The sequence below is a fragment of the Hyposmocoma kahamanoa genome, unplaced genomic scaffold, assembly GCF_003589595.1.
Source record: "Hyposmocoma kahamanoa isolate Upper Pololo Valley unplaced genomic scaffold, ASM358959v1 114, whole genome shotgun sequence".
Taxonomy (NCBI): Eukaryota; Metazoa; Arthropoda; class Insecta; order Lepidoptera; family Cosmopterigidae; genus Hyposmocoma; species Hyposmocoma kahamanoa.
This window is the reverse complement of record NW_020653383.1, coordinates 6,884,344-6,905,296: the sequence shown is the minus strand read 5'-3', so window position 1 is coordinate 6,905,296 and position 20,953 is coordinate 6,884,344. Positions and strand designations below refer to the sequence as shown.

General features: G+C 36.5%; 1 protein-coding gene across 1 annotated transcript; it reads right to left on the bottom strand.

The window, feature by feature from the left end:
- Positions 1 to 1,676: 1,676 nt before the first annotated feature.
- Positions 1,677 to 18,935, bottom strand: LOC113239404 (ammonium transporter Rh type B-B). Its single transcript, XM_026476404.1, has 9 exons — positions 18,836 to 18,935; positions 12,219 to 12,410; positions 11,810 to 11,952; positions 10,754 to 10,931; positions 10,188 to 10,300; positions 9,095 to 9,283; positions 7,477 to 7,641; positions 6,649 to 6,742; positions 1,677 to 3,419 (listed from the first exon to the last, which is right to left on the bottom strand). Exons 1-9 carry the CDS (start codon positions 18,933 to 18,935, stop codon positions 3,325 to 3,327), a joined length of 1,269 nt encoding a protein of 422 aa, XP_026332189.1. The 3' UTR covers positions 1,677 to 3,324.
- Between the last annotated feature and the right edge of the window lie 2,018 nt (positions 18,936 to 20,953).

Here is a 20,953-nt window from a genome sequence, read left to right as displayed (position 1 = left end):
TGTATAACAAAACTACGACGTGACAACCATGAAGACCGTCTTTTCCCAATCATGTTTGCCCATACGGCTTGTCTCGAGCAACTCGAGCGCGAGCCGGACACTATTGAGTCAATTCGGACAACCTAAACTAAATTTAACAGTCCTGTCGGATCTCAGGAATTTTTATGTGTTCGATCTATATATTAATCGTAACTAGTGAAGTTATTTCACAAAAAATATACAGGATTATTTGCAAAATACTAACAGGCCTCTTTCTTTCTTTACAATATGTAGTTTTATCTAGATCGCTCTAAACGATAATAACTCTGTGCAGGACGGGGATGTGATCGTCGCGCAGGACGCTTGCATGTTTGAAACTACTCTACCAAATATAGATACCAAAAAGTGTCAGTACAACAAAATCTTTTTATTTTTGGTAAACTTATTATGTTTTGTCAAAATGTGTACGGTGCAATATCGTACATTGTGTTTATGCAGCATTTTACGTGTTCATGAGACATTTAGTTATAATTTAGGTTTAGTTCACAATCAGCTATCGCGCAGTTTACTCATTTCACGCCTATCAAATGTATAATTATTAGTTTTAAGTCAGAACTAATAAGCATTCTTAACAGTTATCATACTATCGTTTATGAGTGTATGGAACACCGTACAACGGTCATGGAACAAAAGTTGTTGATTATGATGTTAATAATAAATTCTTGGGAGGTTGTTAGTATTTTAGAAATAACCCTGTATATCACGGTGGTTAAACATCGTGAAATATCATACATATAATTCGCGGTGACCATTAAATTCCCCGTGGAACACCCGCGCAGGACATAATTGCCACCCAGGCCATAATCGCTACCTTTTTGTACCGACGACGTTTTGTGACGCCGCGGAAGAGAATTTTTGTAAGAACCTATCCACACGGCATTTCATGAACGCGCGTTTATGTCGCTACTGAATTTCTGAACATGTGCAAAGGTTTCCTGGTTACGACAGAACCTCGTTTAAAATTCGTTAAAGCGCATCTGCGAGGGAAAAAACCTCGTGTGCGAACACTCTAACTTGTACTATGCTGTGTTTGTCACCGTAGAATAGACCTGTATTGATAAATCAATTGTAATGATCCGGGGCGATCGGGTCAAACGATTCGTTCATTTGCACTTGTCCCTCCCGATCACGAATGCTCTATCGAACAAATGTTCTCGGGAGAACGAACAAGACAATAATAATAATTTTCAGTTGCCGAGTGTGATGTGAATTGTTGAAAAACCTCTAAAATTATAAACATAAAGATCAATTTTGCGGGCATGACCAGCAATGGGTCGAACAAAAATTATCGAATATTTTGGAGTACCGCGACTCGGGTGCGTATATGACTTCCCGTATACAGTACGTCCCCCAAGGAGAGACGAGTTCGGTACCCTTTTCTAAGGGTCTAAACAACTGACATACCGAAAGTACGTCCTCCGAAGTGACAAAATAAATACGCCTTTCCAGCTACCACATAAGTTTAAGCGATTAAAAAGCCGTATTTGGTAAGTCCATTAGGGGACGAATTAGGTACGGGTTTTCGCAAGAAACACTGGTAAAAAAGCGTATCTGATTCGTCACGTCTCAAGTAATTACTCAAACAAAATACCTGCTATAATATAGAATTTATGTATTTATTAAAGTTAAAAGGAATACAATTACTAAATTAATCATTATCAATATTTTTATATTTAAACAGATTTCGCGCAAAATAATTCGCACAGCGCCTACTAGCGAATTATTATTATTATTTGTTTCGATCGAACGCAATAGACGCCGCTTTACCGTTGAAGTAGCATGTCGTTTACTCCTATTCCTTGAAGATTCACCTTTATATAGTGCAGGAATAGTTGTGACGCGACCTAGTCGTGTTGTACACCGTAGCATGCACTAAATAATTATACTCAGATCTTATCTCTTATGCTTATTATTCTAAATGTGATTTCATATATTATTTTGATAATAACAATCAATGTTTTTAAATTATTATGAGAACTACTTTCGTACTGAAAACAAATATAAAATACATGTTATTTATAATTGCCATTGACTCTGTTCATGTTATTAAAAACAAAAATATAATTAATAAAAAAAGACACTAGACTAAACATCTTTTTCTCATTGTGATTGATTGCTACACTCTGCGATGAAATGTTTATTATTTGTTACTTATGTAAATGACAAATTGGTTATGTTTATATAATTACTAGAAATCGGAACAGGTAAACATTTACCTAAGCATCAATGGATACATATATAGTAGATAATACCTCCCTCTGAAATTCCGGATTTATTGTACTTGATTTTGTTGCAGATTTTTGATGTGTAACGACCTCTACGATCGTGTATTTTGTTTTCATATATGTGCCAGACAACGAATGACCTGGTCTCAAACAAGGGAACGCCTTGTCCTGAGAGGACGCCTTGTCCTAAGAGGACCAGAGCAACAGAACTCACTCTGGAGTAATCTCAGAACACCCAGGTCAGAATCAATTTAGAAAAATTCATTTCCCAAATTGATATCTTCGCAACTAGCGCCCTCAATGAAATATTTGGGTTTTATTTTTATTTACTCCATTTGAAGTTTACGTAAGTAAAGCTCCTCCGCTCAGATTTAATACTTAACGTTGACGGCGACGTGAATGAAACAGATATCATCTTTTTAGATTCGAAATAATAAGGTAATTTAAACATTTCTATACTTCGTTCCATCCTCCCAGTTAAAGTTGTACGAATTTATATGTAAATCATAGAAACTTATCAATGTTCGTGTTATCAATAACAGAAAAAAACATGGCGATGACCCAAAATTAAATATGTTAGCCTTTACAGCCTTTCCAGTACATTAAAGAGCCTAGAGTTGTGAAGACGTTTGCTGTATGAAGAAGAATAATTTTGTTACGGGTTGTCTCACAATAAACTGATTAGACAACAAATCAAGGCATTGACCAGCTCCATGATGAGACCGACGCAGGAGTAGATTTATTTCTCAGATACTAATCAAATGGTCGAGTTCGACTTTCCGTTAGAGTAATTAGTTGAAACAATAAGTTTTTACAAAAAAAAAAAAAAACCCCATACATATTGAACCTTTGATATTGCTGTAACTTCGTTTTGATAAGGGAACAATTTTTTCTAGCATAGTACAATTTAGGTACATTTATTTGGTATGAAATTCGACTGGATTCATTAAGATACTCCGTCATTTTGACTCACCTTCACGCAGCAGACTGTATAAAACGGCGCAAGGTCGATTGAAGGGAATTAATTATTAAAACTATAAGAAAACAAATATAAAATAATTTAAACATCAGCAGGCAATTCCCAGTCTACTTCGTCGTTGTATTTCTCATCGTCATTTAGTTTTTTGAATGCCTTTGGTATTTTCGACAGGTAACCTGAAAACAAACAAAAGGATTTCGAAATGTATAAGTTTTACTATGTCACTCTTACAGTGAGGTTAACTTTCGAGTTTGACAGTTGGACATAGACCTTTAAAGGACGTCTCAATCTGTGTACAAACCCGATTAGACCTTTCCCTCATTTCCATATTCTTATACTATGAATAATTTAAGCAATCTGTTACATTTATCCCCTAACGTCTATTGTCACTTAAAACTTTACGGTTAGGAGGTAATTAGATCGAAATTACTCGAAATATTAGCGTGTATAAAAGAACAGAAGCCACATGAGTGAAAATAACAGACAGTAAACCATATTTACACCTTTTTAATTAAAACACTATTATTCTCTACTTCATAGAAAAAAGACTCACGACGTTGTACACCTTGGGCCCTGAGCTTAAACGCTGGCCGAGCCGGTTTAAACAGGTTTCTCTCTGTATACGACGAAACCGCCAATATACATATCATAACGCGGTTGTATGAAGCTCTCTCTCTGTCCCGTTTCTTTACTCATGTGTTGACGCGAACGAAGGAAATGAAAGGAATGAGTCAGTTACAGAACTCATTGGTAGTCAACAACTACAACTACATCAACCCATTAGATGTCTCACTGCGGATCGAGGCTTCACTCGTTTTTACAAAGGTTAGTGAACCTTATTCAACATGCATTTAATTTTTTTTTTCTTCATCGTTAAGTAGGTCTACATAGAGCTATAGCTGTACACATTAGGCGTTGGGCTTTCGACGACCGTTAGTAGGGCGTGTGCATTAGGTCAGTCTGGTGATGGATGTGGAAGTGATTTGGATTTCATCAACAAATAGATCAGTATCGAATGATCGTACTCCATTTCGATCAACATGCGTCCACTCTACCCCCAAGCGCCCGATACAGTCGATGCCCTAAGATAACTGACACCTTAGCCGACCTTTTGCTTCTGAGTGTTTTATATCGCATTCAACAAAAAACTGTAAAGGAATTCCAGCTTTTTGGTGTAAATTTGTATTTATATAATGTAATGAATTAAATATCCATTTTTTTTTAATTTCTTTAAACGTGATTCACTAAAAGGAACGGGGTAACCTAATCAACCGCCTGGGTTTTACACGAGATTTTTTTCCAAAGAAGCGGGTTTTAATCCATTTCTGCCCAAATCGTGACCAGAAAGGGCGGATACGTAATAGGGAATAAATTCCATACTTATTCCAAATTTTGACTTAAAAAATCTTTTTTAGATGAAAAAGAAACAACTCCTCATAATACGAGTACCTACCTTGCAATCATGTGGAATCGCATTACGAAAAACACACATTACGATTAGATGTTCAAGTAAACCAAATCAATAGACATGCAAATTGAATAGTCTAGATCAGAAAACGGTAAACATTTTGTGATAATATCATTAAATTTGAACGAAAATCGACTTACAACAAATATTTAGTAGTAAATAGTTTTTGCCCTCGATTTAGGGCATTAATGGGTATTACCCAATTAAAACCCGGGCGCCTGTCCAATCCTGTTCACTAATGATGCATTAAGGAAGTCATACCAAAATTAATTTTACAAGTCACAGGTTACAGGTTAAGTTTGTTATCACTTTTTTTTTCATATTGATTAAATCAATATCAAATAGACATAGTATATATAGTCAGGTATCTAAGGATATAGACTGTACAATAATATGGCGGCGCACGTACCTCGAAGCGCACTGTTGATGTCCGCTCAACGCGCGTTCTAACCAAAGTCTGACAACGCGTATTTGTGTGTCTATGTAATCGGATCTCTTGGTTCTTAAAACGCGCATTACCAAAGCGCGCCCTTCAAAACGCCAAATATATCCATGCCTTCAGTGAAAAACGGAATAAGAAGAGTTATGACCATTTGTTTGCGTGGTGCAATAAACCATTGGCTTCAACGTGTCCAATTACATAACATACCAAAAGGACATCTCTCTAGCAGTCTTATAACGTCGGTTTTTTATTGCATAGGGCATAACTCACTGTTTCTAGAGGCGTAATTTGAGTTATCTGGCATTTTTTATTAGTTTAAAGGTACAAGTGCTCTCAACTCAAAGTAATACATGTATACATACAATAGTACAGGTTTAACCAATAACTACAGATATATTTTTATATAAAGACACTTTTCCTTGTTCCATAATGACGGGGATAAAAGTATTACTAATCGCGACTATTGCCTTATTCCACAGTGTACACAAACGTAAAAAAAAGCATTCGGTATGTTCCAATGGACAGGATTGGTTATATCCGCGACTATACCGTGTTGCTATTGGTTAATAGTTAACAGAAAAGTTGTCGTTTTATTCCTTTAATGATTTTATATCTTTTATCAATGTAGTTAGTGCCATAAGTATTGTTATAACCATAAAACTGTCGCAGTTAAGGGAATAAGTCATATTATGTCTTGAGTTTTTTAATATAAGTCATGTTTATTACCTCTAAGCACTCATAAACAAGGACGCAAATCGAAAATACTTATATACTTATATACTTTAGAAAATATAAAAAAAATGACTGAATGTTTAACCAATACCTATGAAACAAAATCATAAAAAGTAATAATAATAAATGCGAACAACCAATAATCAACAAAAGTATGGTTTTTGGTCTCTACTTAGAATAATAACGCATAGAATGATAGTTTCATATCAAACGAACTGTCACAAGTGAGGCAAAAATCAAATTCATTTAGGCTAGTTTTAGTAGTAGGTTAATTTTCGGTTTTAGTGAATATTTATATAAAAATACAAGTTGAAACGCGTTACTTCCTTGTGGAATGTGATGTTAGTATCTATTTTATGTTTGTCTGACGTATTTTTACACTCATTTACCGCACATTTCGTCATTTTTAGCTAATATTCTGGAGCTGTTCACAGTGCAAGTTGGCCTTGAGCACTGAAGGCCCGCCCGCTCGTGTACGCCCATTGGGAGCGCTTCAATTTACCTCACTTAGCGTGTGCGGACTAGGTTTCTATGCGTTATTATTCTAAGGGTATTCCCTTTTTTACTGAAGGTTCCGATATACTAGTTATTAAGCAGACTGACGTAACGATATATTTTATGTAAATTTTGATAGGTGATAACGTGTAAGGTAGATTATTGTTCTAAAATCATCACATTTTAAAACAACAGTCTACCTTCCATAATTTATTAGGCGATGGTATTAAAGCTACGTCCTTGATTTTAGATAAAAAAGAGGAATTACCTGCTATAGCTCCACCTACAAAAGCCAGTACAATGGTGATTACTAAAGCGGCGAATTGGTACAATCCCTGTACATTTGCAGATCTTGGATGGTCCTGGTAGAGTAGTTAAAATAATGGATTAATTATTAATACAAAGATCGTACACTTAGAAAAAATCCTTCGGTCCGGCCGGACTCGAACCGACGTCTTCCAGCATACCGTGCCAGATGTTTTAGCCGTAGCGCCATTTATGAGAAATCTTAAATATTTCGTCACCCAGTTAGATACTTTTACAGCTACCAGCCCCGTCTAGAGATAATGGATGTTTATTATTATGAAAGAGAGTTCTTGCTGCTTTTACACTAACAGAAACTAAAAAAAATTGTGCAGCTACTTCCGTCAAGAGCTATCTAAAGAAAAAACGTTGCCTGCTACCTAGGCACGAGACCATAGTTAGCTTATTATTTTCTATATTTCATCATCATCATGGCGGCCATTTTGTTGTCCAATCTTGGTTGGAGGCCTCTTCCCTCTTCTTCCACTCTCGGCGATCTTGTGCCCGATTTACCCCGTCCCGACCTCCGTGTTCTCATTTCTATTCTTAATGCCTTATAGCTTTCACAATTTACGTCTCCTAATGTCTTATTATCTGGCATTCAAAAACATATAACCAAAATAAAGAATAGTAGCTACTTCTAAGGCGATTGAGTGCGTCCGATCTGGACCAAGTACAAAGGGAACCTGATATAAATTCGACGACATCCGAATCACGAAGTTTGCATAGAGATATTTAGAAAAAAATGTACTGTACTCCGTATCAGTTTCATTAACAAAACATAAAAACTCACCCCGACCATAGCTGGGAAAATAGTCCCCAGTTCTTTGCCATACGTGTCCTCTCTGGCTAGCATAGCAAAAATTATCGAAAGTATGCCAGAGTAGATTCCTGGCATGCCATGCAGATTGTTTACTCCACAAGTGTCTAGAACTCCACAATGTTTGGCTATCTTCGGCTGTAATAATAGTAATAAATGCCTTCATCATCATCATTCATTTTAGTAGCATTAGAGCTCCTTGTAAAAGAGTTCGTCCAGGGAAGTACTGCCACCTTGCCTATTTCTGCCATCAAGCAGTAATGCCAGCATTACTGTGTTCCGTTTTTGAAAGGTAAGGGTGCTGGTGAAATCACAGGACTGATGAGTTGCCAGAGACGGATGACCCTTCTTTCGTCTCTGTTTCTGGTTATATACTCTATGGTCCCGTCACTTGATATTATAAAAAAAAATATTCGTTAACGCACTATAAATATATCCCACTACTGGGCAGACCCGTCCCCTAAGAGGGCTACAAACCGACACTTTAGCGCAACGCGGGTTGGGAACTATACATGTTCTGCAACGGTTGTGAATCATCTTCAATAAGCAGGTTTCATAACGATGTTTTCCTTTACCGTTAGCGGGAGGTATTGATACTAGATTTTTCACAAATAAAATTCAAGGAAAAGTTTATTTTTTTGGTATTCAATTGGGTAAAAATAAGACGATCCACCCGAACCGTAAAAGCGTTAGTATTACAGTGGTAATGGCACAAAAGTCCATTCACTTTATAGTTTCATAAAGTAACATAGTCTCGGAAGTTTTGCTTTTATTAACTAAAAGATAGTTTATAGTTGGTGACCATTATATTTAAAGAACGTTTAATATTGAACATCCATTGGTTGTCGTAACACAAAAGTTACTAATGCTGTTTTTATGGAGAAATATGTACAAACGGTGGAAGTTTCTCCACAGAAAGAAAGCACCCAAGCGGATTCTGCACAGAAAGAAAACAGTTGGCGGCACAGTTTTCTTTCTGTGCAACAAACTGTAAAACTACAAAAACAGAGCCTACCAAGAGACAAGCTTTTACACAAACATAAATCCATCCATATTGCACGAACGAAAATTTATACCATGGCAGTGTGCCATGAGATGGATTGGTACAACATGGATCTATAGGAGAAATTGAAAAACCGAGATGGTTTGTTACTGTTTATAAAAACTTATGAATGAAAGTTCCACGCTGCATTGTTCACTGACGTCAATTTATAGTATACGAGTAATTCGTGTCCGTTGATATTTGTTAATTTATCTTTCTTTCTGTCTTTTATGATTCCACGTGACGGGACAAACAAGTCGTGCGGCTGGTGGTAAGCAATACGCCAGTCCATAGAAGTCGCAGTGTCACTCAGAACTTATACAAATCCCCTGTGCCTGTAATTTCATCAGCACCTTCATCCTTCAAGATTGGAACGCAGTAATGCTCGCACTACAGCATGGTGGTAAAAATAAAGTGGCAGTACTTTCCTGGACGAGCTCTTTCACAAGGAGCACTACTGCTACTATCTAACTATATTTATATCAGTGACAATAGATTATTTATTAATCATCTTTATTGCAGATTCGCGTAAAATGCAGTGCCACTCACCGTCAAATAGTGATACCCTAAAACACTTAAGATACCGGCCCCAATGCCAACAGCAAGAGCACCTCCAGCACCGATGTGTAGATTACAGATAGAACCTACAGCGACTCCACCAGCCAGGGTGGAGTTCTGAACGTGCACCATGTCAAATTTGGCGTGGCTGACAAGAGAAGATATCACAAAGCTTGTTACCTGAAATCATTATACAGAATAATATTGAACACAGAGTTACTAATATAATAATATGCTATCATGATACATTTCTTTGCATGCTACTACCACGTGAAAACATTAGATATGACAAAGCATTTGTGATGTCATAATTGATAAAATTGACCAAATATTAACCTAACATCCGCTCACTGGGACGATGATAAAAGCGATGCCACACGGACGTTGTGTCGGCGTTTGTAAAATATACAAAGTGCCACACGAGCAATGAGGTGTCGCATTGCAAAGCCGCATACTTATACACTGCAGCATTCCTCCCCGCCTCGTCTCCTGACCCCTTGTTCGATGAGCACGTGTTCCGTCGCCGTACGCACTGACATTGGCCATGGATATGGCAAATCTTTCGGATTCATAAGTAACACAGCGCAGCATCATCATACGTCGCAACGCCGACGTAAAACATCGTATGGCATCGTTCTAACTGTTGTCATGAAAGATTGTTTGATGTGTGTGTATAAGAATAGGTATATGTATGCACTATATATCTGAAGCTCAATTTACGTAGCCACGGAACGGAATGGAAGCAATTTTTTGTAACATAGCATAATGAACTTTACATCAATTACGTAAGGTAAACCAAATATGAGCTAAAAATAGGTCACGCGTTTTCCGGAGAATTCTCGCGCAGTCTCGGGAATTTCCGCAGCTATCGTATTACGTATATCTAGTTTATAAGTTACACAGTTGACATAAACACATTAATGTCTACCACTTTTGTCCAACGCAAGATGGCAATAGGTTTTACAAAAACAAATAAATAAGGCACGGTGAACAACCATAAAAATTATAAGAAAAGAATTTGTCCCTCTACTACATAGGCCTGTCAATGATTCAGTGTTAAAAAGCTGAACAAGGCTATACCCACTGTAGCAGCTGCCAATGACAAATAGGTGTTAACTACAGCCCGTGTGTACTCTGCGTCACTTTCAGTTAGACCAGAATTGAAACTTGGCCAGTATATCCATAGAAAAATTGTACCTGTAAAAGAGAAAAAACACGTTTCATAATTGCTGGTATGTTACTTTTACTGACGGATATTTTGGAGCAATTTAAATTGTTTCACATTTTAAACAAGGTAATTTTTAAATAAACTTGTACCTCTTAATGCGGTATTTCTATCATAAATTCAAACAATTTTTGGTCGGTACAACAAAAAATTTTAATTGATAAAAGAAACATTTTAATTTTCTGACAAAACTTGGATCAGCTATTGTTAGAGGTCAAACATCGCGTTAAGATTCAAATTAACGAAAAATAGCTCTGTAGAACTCTCATTTACTTAAAAGAAGTAAAGGTCTAACGATTTTGGTGGGCATCAAAACGATTTGGGAACTTGACACGTATTCAATTTTATGAACTGACAACCGTGTATCGATGGGTATTGTTAAGGAGAAAATATACAATTGTAATATTACTATTAATTGAGCTCACCAATCATAGCGGTGACGTCTGACGTATACTTTGGCCCATTCAATGAAGGCATAGCAGTAGAGATTGACTCAGTCGCTGCCTCTGTTGTGGATTTCTTGTCTCTGTAGGCGAAGCTCACTCCAAGTCCGAAATATGCACCAAATGCATGAATAGCGATTGATCCTCCCACATCTGCCGCCTAAAGGAAAAAAGATAAAATATTAACATAACAATATTTAAACCAACAATACAAACGAACTCAATAATATGAAACCTAGAGAAACATTGATACATTGAAGCATTAGCTTGAAATCCAGAATCACTGAAGCGAAAAAAGCTCTAGTTCCTCCGAACAACGCTGTAGACTACGGACTGCAGTCTGCATGTAACTAATGGTATATAACATCTAAGGAAATTGTTCGATACAAAGTGACACCATCATGTGACTCCACCTATAATCATCAAGTGACAACATACAACATACATCAAGTAACATCACACATGTTCGCATACTGTGGTGTGCAGCGTAATTCTGAATAACACTTATGCTCAATGTGTTGATGTTATTCCGAAATCTCAAATCTTTCAATTTCGAAATCGAAAATTAATTCAAATCTTATAAGATTGCCTATACCCGTCAAACATCTTTACGTTTATTTTTTATTGGTGTTTTCGTATATCAATGATATAATATCAGTGTTTTTCCTGCAAACTATGACAAACAAGACAAATCAACAAAAAATATCATCGGTTTATTTTTATTTGTCGCATCATCACCCTGTGCTACTGTCCCAAAATGTGGCCTGATTTATTTTCACGCTTCAGTCGATTAAGCGTAAATTGAAAAGTTGGTTATTTTATTTGCTGATATTATAAACGTGACCACAACAAAAAAAAGTTAGAAGAAGCTTGATTTTGAAAACGTGGTAATGAAAAAAATATATAAAGGAATTGGACAAAATCATTAACTTATTGGGCTCATTCTGAAATATTGAAAACTGCTTTTATTTCGTGAAAAAATTCTTGGAATAAGAAAAAAATTTAATGATTTTAAATTGTATGATTGGATTTACGTACCCGAAGGACATGTGTAACCAGCCACAAATTAGTGCAGCCGATAACAGTCTCAATGACAGCAAGAAACAAGAGTTGCGTAGAGCTGGCAAATCCAAGCAAAGCGCCAAAGGTAATCAGCACAGTTGCCGACATTATGTCAGCCTCTGAAAAACACATATCAATTTTAATGAAAATGATATTGGTTTTGAAAACGTTAAGTTTCAGGGCAGAAATTTCAATTACAAAATTTACGTAAGAATCTTGTTCATAAATTAATACCAGTCAGAAAGTAGACATGCAAATCAGAAATCAGAATCAGAACTGAAAAAATAGTTTACAGATAATCAATGGACAAAAAGACAAAAAAAAAAGAAAAAGAGTAGAAAATCACTGCTCATTAATGAATTGAAACATTAACAGATTATCTTACCAAGTAAGGAATGCTTCGTAATTACAATGACACCACTTTCCATTTCAAAGATGTTTTGGCATAAGATAGCCCATTGGATAACCAAAGATGCTAGAAGCAAATTCAGGCCAAGTGCACTGTAGCAGTACTTCTTGAGGAACGTCATGAGAAAACCAAAACCGATAAAGATCATCACATGGGTGCCTTCGAAACCTGGGGAAAAAAAACAATCTTATACAACATCACATTAAGGCTGAAACCTTAAAGAGTTTAGGAAACACTATGGCGGTGGAAAACCCGTACCTTAACCAGATTTAAATAAGCGCAATATCATTATTTGTATGTAGATTTTAAGACTTTGGTGGTTATTCACTAAATCAATCAATTAAAAAGCCAGTCTACAGTCCAGTACAGTCGGGAAAATAAAAAGAACAATGTAAATATGAGAATCAATAATAATTGTTGCTTCTCATTATAGGTAAAGGACAAATTTTAGATGTTGATGTTAAAACAAATAGACAAGTTGATTTAATTTTTTTTAAATAAAACATATAGATACACATTTCGAATAACACAATGGATGTTCCAGGATTCAGGAGGTCTACTCTTTTTCAACGAAAAACGAAATTTCGATCGAAGTTTCGCATGTTTCTTACCACAATTCCATTTCAATGCGAAATTTCGTTCGAACGAAAATTGTTTGACGATTAGTTTTTCGTTACCTTACTCTAATTCATCCGAACGAAAATATGATTTTGACAGATAATTCTTCAGAATTATAATGTCAAATTGACGAAACTAAAAGTGCTACTTTTTGATTTTCATAAATGTGAATTTTGTTAAAAATCTGATCGAAATAACTGTAACAATGCTTTCGTTGATCGAGGCTCTGCCTGTAGAACGTTCAGAGCGTAGGAAAAACCATCGTCGCCGCCAGTGCAACCAACTACGTATAAATGTGAAATTCTCGACTTATAGTTTGCATGAAATTACAAACTCAATCGGCAATTTATTATTACATATATCACAATGCACATTTCTATTTGAAGAGTAGTACCAAGAAATAGTGTCCTTATAACTTTCAAAAGAAAGGCGTTATTGAAACGAGCTCACGATTGTTGTTCTCGAGTTGGGAGAAAATGAACTCCAAGGTGAAAGAAGGTTGCCTCCGAATTTGCTGTTTCTTCAACTCAAGCTCTACATGCTTTCCGAAGAACAAGAGTGTTAGTGCAAATTTTGGAAAACTTGTACAAAATAAAGTTCTACCCAAGGAAATAAAGATTGTGAGGTTGATTAAATAAAATCTGTTTATTGCATTATATTTTTTGCTTTTTTTAGGAGATAATAATTGCGAGAAATCTCGCCAAGAGCTTCAAATGCTTTCATTTTCATATTTATTTGTAAATATTATGTACGATAAGTTTACAAAGAATACAATAGAATATAGCTTCTAATATACGGAAATTTTTGATTGTTATACTTTTGCATGAAATGGTACTCTTGAAATAAATCGGATAACAATGAGTATTCTAAAGCGTCTCTGCTAATTACGTCAAAAATATTTTTTTATTTGTATGTTTATATTTTCTGCATGAATATTACAATAAATGCTAATTGTAATGTAATGTAAAATTTAAAAATAAAGCAAAACAATTGTATTAGTTTTAAGTTAAAGTAAAAACCGTAATTTATCGTAGTTGACATAAAAAAAGACCTACATAATATCATTCATTCCAGTCGTTCACGAAAATTGTAAATGACAACGAAATTCTTGGGTCCGGCCGGAAAAGAATTAGAGTAAAGTTATTCACGAAACTTCGTTTAAATATCGAATGTTAAATCTAATCTAATATAATCTTCGTTTTCAAGAAAGAGAGTAGATCTCCTGATAATTCTGCAAACAAGTTGATAAAACGATATTGCCATAACAACGAAATGACAGACATAACAATTTCTAACTCGTACTAAATTAAAACTAAGTTAAACCCTTTTGTCAAGGTCAGGTCAATTTCTATCTTTCAAAAATTTCTACGAATATTAAGTGTTAAATTTAAATATTGATTCACGGATAATAAATTCGAGTATGTTGCAAAATTGTATACATATTTAGTAATTTTCAAACAGAGTTCTGAAATAAATGTGTATTACTAACTAGCTTTACTCACAGCGTTATGAATTTTTCTACAATGCCTCTGAAAGAAACATACAGTTCGTCTTTAAGCTTGGTTTTGGACACGTTTGTAGAAACAACTAATACATATGATTATTTAAAATAATCTTAGTACAGAGTACAAAAAACCGACCTCAAAAGTCATTCATCCCCTAGTTTGTCACCCTTACAGGTGGAATATTTTTTTAAAATTTAATTGGTACTACTACTGAGGTACCCTCTTTCCAACAAAAAACGAATCATCAAAATCGGTTTGGAGTTATCGCGTAACATACATACAAAAAAAAACACTCGAATTGAGAACCTCCTCTTTTTAAGTCGGTTAATAGTAATAACGACGACGAAACCCTGTATCACGGTTGCCATAGACACACACAAATTACACCCAAACTCACGCTCAAAATAAATGTATTTCTCCCGGCTCGGGAATCGGAACCAGAACCTCTGCGTGGCATTCCAGCATGGTAACTAAAATGTTGAAAGCCACAGACCGATAACCATAGTTCCGAATATATACAAAAATAATAGAATCTATTATATCAACAAGTATTATGGATCATTTCGAAATGAACGATATGTTATCAGATAGACAATATGCTTATAGGAAAGGTAAATCCACCGTAGTTGCAGCACAAAATATAGTAGATTCTATTATTACCAGTATAGATGATAAGTATAAAACTGCAGGCATTATTTGTGACCTAACAAAGGCGTTCGATGTAATTGAAAATGATTTATTAATTCAAAAGTTAGCGTATGGCGTTATAGTGTATGGCGTCAACGGAGTCGCCCATAACCTATTAAAGTCTTTTTTATCAAACAGACGGCAAACGGTTCAGGTCAGTACAAACGGTACAACAACTAGTTCAGCGGCTGGTGACGTCACCATTGGCATCCCACAGGGATCCGCCCTAGGTAATACACTATTCCTAGCATTCGTCAATGATCTGCCATACTTTATATCAGGGGGTCTTGTAGTTCTATTTGCGGACGATACAACCGTTATAGTGTGTGCTAAAACCTACAACGAGTTGGAAGAAAAATTAGCCTGCACGTATGAGCAGCTGTGTGAGTGGTTCTCTGCGAATGGACTTATTCTTAACGAATCGAAGTCAAACCTTATGTTGTTCTCAGGAAGAAATTCTATAACAAGGCCAATTATCACCTCCATTGTTCCATTACGTAACACCTGTAAATTCTTGGGTTTAACGCTAGACTCAAATTTGAACTGGAAGTCACATATAGAAACTTGGAAGTGCTGCATACGCATTGAGGAAACTGCGTCCTCTTGTTTCCAATGTGGTATTGAGGCAGGCGTATTTTGCATATTTTCATTCGTTGATGTCTTATGGCATCACACTGTGGTGTAATTCAACTGAGTCGATTAGGGTATTTATTCTTCAAAAACGTGCACTAAGAACAATAGTAGGCATAAAAAAGGGTCAGACGTGCAGAAATCATTTTAAGAAATACAGTATAATGACCATGTACACTCAATATATTTATGATATAATAGTTTATGGGCGTCAAAACTTGGCTACTTATGAGCGACGTACGGGCGGAGGCCGAGCGTTACGAATTGTACAGTGTCGATGAGTTTCTTTTTAAACAATTTTAATTTTATTGTTATTCGACAAGCAGTAGTTATACTACTTTATTTTATATTCATTATTGTTATTATAATTTTATTATTGACGATCATAGTTATCCCTTGACATTGTATTTCCAATTGCAATATTGTGACATTGATACCATGAAATAAACGATTCTATTCTATTCTATTCAATTCTAACTATTTGATCACGGAGTCTGTTGAAAAATGGTTCGACTACTCCAGAAACTTTTGCGAGCGTGCGCCTAACAACTCACGAAACTTTAATCACAATCAGATAATATGAGTAAATAATAAAGGTGCGAGATACGGGATAAACATACTTACAAACATTCATTTTTATTTAGATAGAGTATGAACCTTAAAAACAATAATAATTATATAAACCAGGTATAACTATAAAAAACTGTTCTAAAAAACTATTTCTTTTTTACGACGCCAAGTGACGGGATGAACAAATCCTGTGCCAGTTGGTAAGCGACACGCCTGTCCATAGGTAGTTGCAGTTCCACTGAGAGCTTTAGATCGGAGGGGCGCTGCCACTGCGCTTATCACCCTGAGACATTAGCTGACAAGTCCCATGTCTACATAATTTTACCAGCACCCTTACTTTAATAAATAACTAAAATAAAATAAAATAACTGCCTCCGTGGCCGAACGGTTACCACGCCGAACTGCCACGCAGAGGTCCCAGGTTCGATTCCCGGGTCGGGAGAAATATTTGTATGGCCTACATTTAATTCTCTCGTGAGTTTGGGTGTAATTTGTGGTTTTCTATGTGTGTGTCCATGGTACCCGCGACACAGGGTTTTCCCTAGTGCGGGGCTATGTTGAGTGTGTGCGTTATTATAAAAAAATAAAATAGATGTAGTGATACTAGAAATAGGTGATATGGCAGTACTTCCCTGGACGAACTCTTTCTGGAGCTCTACTGCTACTATATTTAACTTAACAACAACTATACTATGTTTAACTTAACAAGGGTAAATATTTTTGTCTGCGATAAACCAGTAGGATTACGAGCAAGTAATATTAACCATAGCTCAACTAGTAGTACTGCAGGCATTTTTTTTCTTGACCAATAGAACTACGGGCAAATATTATTACCTACCAACATCTTATCCTTACAAAAACAACTTAGGTTAAAATATAAGCCACTGGATAATGAACTTCAGTATCCACATTTGAAAATTAATTATACCTAAGAACTAGGCCGTAGATATTATTATTTATTGCATATCGGGAAAAGTCGGAAGCCACGAATATATCCGAATGCTGTTTGCAGCGTTTATAGGTTATAAAAATATTAACCTCAGTTAGGGCGCTTTTAAATTAGAATCTTGTAGAATCGCTGGAATGGCGTGACAGTGGCGCTGCAACTGTGCTACTAAATATTGTGTAATAATTAGTAATGACACGGCTGCAGTGCTATTTTATAATGTCAAGTAACGGGATGAACAAGTCGAGCACCGGATGGCAAGCTACACGTCTTTCAATAACAGTTGCAGTGCCACTCAGAGCTTTAAATCGCAAATATCTTAGGGGCACTGCCACAGCGCCCGTCACTCTGAGACATAAGTTGACAGGTCGCACGTACCTATAATTTCACCAGCACCCTTACCCTTCTAAACCAGAAATAGCGCTACGGTGATACCGTAGCATAGGTGATACAGCAGTGCTTCTATAAGCATCTAATTTGAAGCCGCCCTTAATCAATATATAAATATAAAATATAAAATGAAATTCAGAGATAGATAAAGCTAATAAAGTTTCATATTTAATTATCATTAACACTCCATGAACAAAACGGTAACTAATAGTCGCAGATACAATGTTCGGAAGTTTTCGTGGTTTCCGACTTTTCCCGATGTGTAATATTTACAACCTGATGCTGTAATTTATATGTAGATAATATTAGCAGATTTATTATAAGGAAATTTTGTGGAAAAGCTAAATTAGATCTAATGAACCTTTTGTAACTTATATAAGTAATATAATAATAATAATAACATTATGTACGTAACAAATTTTGTGCTTGTCACAATACTACGTGTGGTATTTACATAATCTTGCAAAACCACGCATTTATAGGTTCCTTGTCATCAATTTGTAGAATTATAGTTGAAAGAACTCTTGATTTGAAATATAATGTTCCCTTTTTGTCTTTAAATAACAAAAGCAAAGTTTATGATATTGATAACCCAGAAACAAAAATCGTGTTTCATAGTGTAATTTATTAATTTTCACTCAAAAAAGCAGCTTATGAGCTATTTGAATGTATGGGACATAATATTTATGGGACGGTTTTGTGATATCGACTACTTAACTGAGTGACTGGCGCCCACGGTAGGTTTGAAAAACCTATGTGTATAAGTCCAGTCTCACATTTGTCTACATAAGTTTTGTGCGAGCGAACCTGCACAGGGACCACTTCATCCGGTTCTCTGTAAGGCTAGTGCCTTAGGTGAGCCCCCCTGGTGCGCATACAGCACACTCCCTATTCTCCAGATAAGTACCGGAGCTATAGGCACGCTCACTTTCCGTCGCGCTCCGCACGACTAACGGTTGCCACCGCTGAGCCACCGAGTCTAAGTCGGGTACCAAATCTCCTCATTGATGGCGTAGCCGTAAGGCACGGTCACTTCTCGACGCCAAATGAACAGCGTCTCTCCAGTTCCCAAATTCCTACGCGGCCGGAGGGATCGGAAGATGTCTAGATCATCCATAGCTCTAAGGGCTATGTCAAGTAGCAGTATCCTGCGACATTGTTAATGTTAGCTATCGACTTAAAGGGCAACTCACGTGTCCCGCGCGTCTCATCGCCTCAGGCCCTCAACTAGGCCACGACAGACGAACGAGTTCGTTCCATGCAGCTAATCTCAAACTCCGGTGAGTCCATACTCAAGTCCGGGTCCGCCAGAGACTCCCGTGAAGGCGTGTTACTGGCGGAGGGCATGGCCTCAACGCCCGCCGTACCCTGGTCTTGCCGTCGAGCCCGTAGTCTCTCCGGAAAACCTTATCTCTCGGGTCGGTAGATGGAGACTATAGGCTCATTGGAAGTGGACTGTAATGCTAGTGGAGTATACTAACGTATAATATTCGAGAAAAAGAAATCACAAATTTTAGCCACGTGTGCGACGGCGGCGACCGTTCCGCGAAGAGCGTTTTGATTTTTGTTTTTTTAATTTTGCTGGTTACGGCCCGCTCGGAGCGCGGGCAGTGTTGTTGTCTGTCCTAGACAGTGTTGCCGCCAAACTCTCACCCCTCGAACAAGTACTATGTTTACAGCTGTAATTAGCTTAATTTGATAAGTTTATTATATTATATTATATTATAAGTACTTACATTATTTTTAAAGATTAACTACCTCTGTGGCCGAACGGTTACCATGCTGGACTGCCACGCAGAAGTCCCGGGTTCGATATCCGGGCCGGGAGAAATATTTGTATAGCCTACATTTATTTCTCTCGTGAGTTTGGGTGTAATTTGTGGCTCTCTATGTGTGTGTCCATGGCACCCGCGATACAGGGTTTCCCTAGTGCGGGGCTATGTTGACTGAGTACGTAAAAAAAAAACAAGAAAAAGTAAGATTATGTGACATTGTTCGTCCAGGGAAATATTACTAAGTTCAACCGCGGAGGGTGTTCGTACAATAATAACAATGTCTAACAAATGAAGAAGACAATCCTGCTTGATACGGTACATATTCTTCGCCGGTTCTTGAATCGGCGAACAATACGTCCCGTATCGAGCCGTTCTGCCGCCAAGCAGTAATGTGAGCATTTATGCGTTACGGTTTTGAAAGGCTGGTTTTGCTGGTGAAATTACACTCATATGAGACATGTTTTTATGTCCATGTAACAAGAGCTAAAAAGAGGTTGCACATTTCGCTTCTACTCGGGCTTTATTACATCGACTTAAAAGCTTTTGTGGACAGATTTAAAGCGATTCCGTACCGATGTGTGATAACAACCTTAAGCGTAAATTCACAGACATTTTATTTATGTGTTGGTGCTGGTAAAATTACAGGCGCATGAGACTTGTGAATATGTCTCAGGGTGACAGGCGCAGTGGCAATGACCCTCAGATTTTTGCGTTTAAAAGCTCTGAGTGACACTGCAATTATTATGGATAGAGGTGTCGCTTACCACCAGACCCACAAATAGTTCGTCCCGTCATTTGGTGTCATAAAAACGTAGTGTCCAAGTTTTGCTCAGCCCCTTTTACCTTTTAACCATCGACATTGTTGTTGTATGGTTGGAAAGAACTATTTTCCCAGAAGACGTATTTTCCCAGTGAATACATTTAAAAAATAAGAAGATACGAGTAATTATTTTTCACTTACAGGAAATACGATGTTGTAAATTAATTCCACCTATTTCTTGAGAGAAAACGAGAAAGAAAAAATCCAATTACCTTACAATCAATCAGTGTCAAAACCCTCTTAATGTTAATGGGAATATTTATTCTAGAATAAGTATTGGTTTTGTTAGCTTTTAGTAACATTAATGTATTAGAGTATTAATGATGGGGAAAAGGGTTTTGTTTCTCAAAGTTACTCGGAAACACTGGCATTTCTATTCATAACAAAATAAACTTAAGGCAGGAAATACAATTACACTTAGACCTGCAAATTTTCCTTCAGTGTTTTAAAAAATTATAAAGTATATAAATATTCCAATAAAAATGTGGAATATTTTTAGTATATTTAGTATTAGTACTATTGTAAATGAATATTTTTTTTGTGGACGGTTTTTTAATACTCTGTACTGAGATTATTAAAATGATATCAAGTGACAGGACGAACAAGAAACGTGGCAGTACTTCTGTGCACGAATACTTATAAAATATTTTTGGTTGTCCACATACTTTCATTGAGTATGAAATATGTATCGTTCTTTGATACACTTTACGAATTTTATTTACATTCTGCGAAAAAAAATTGCCTTTGCCCTGGCAATCATCTTTTCCAGA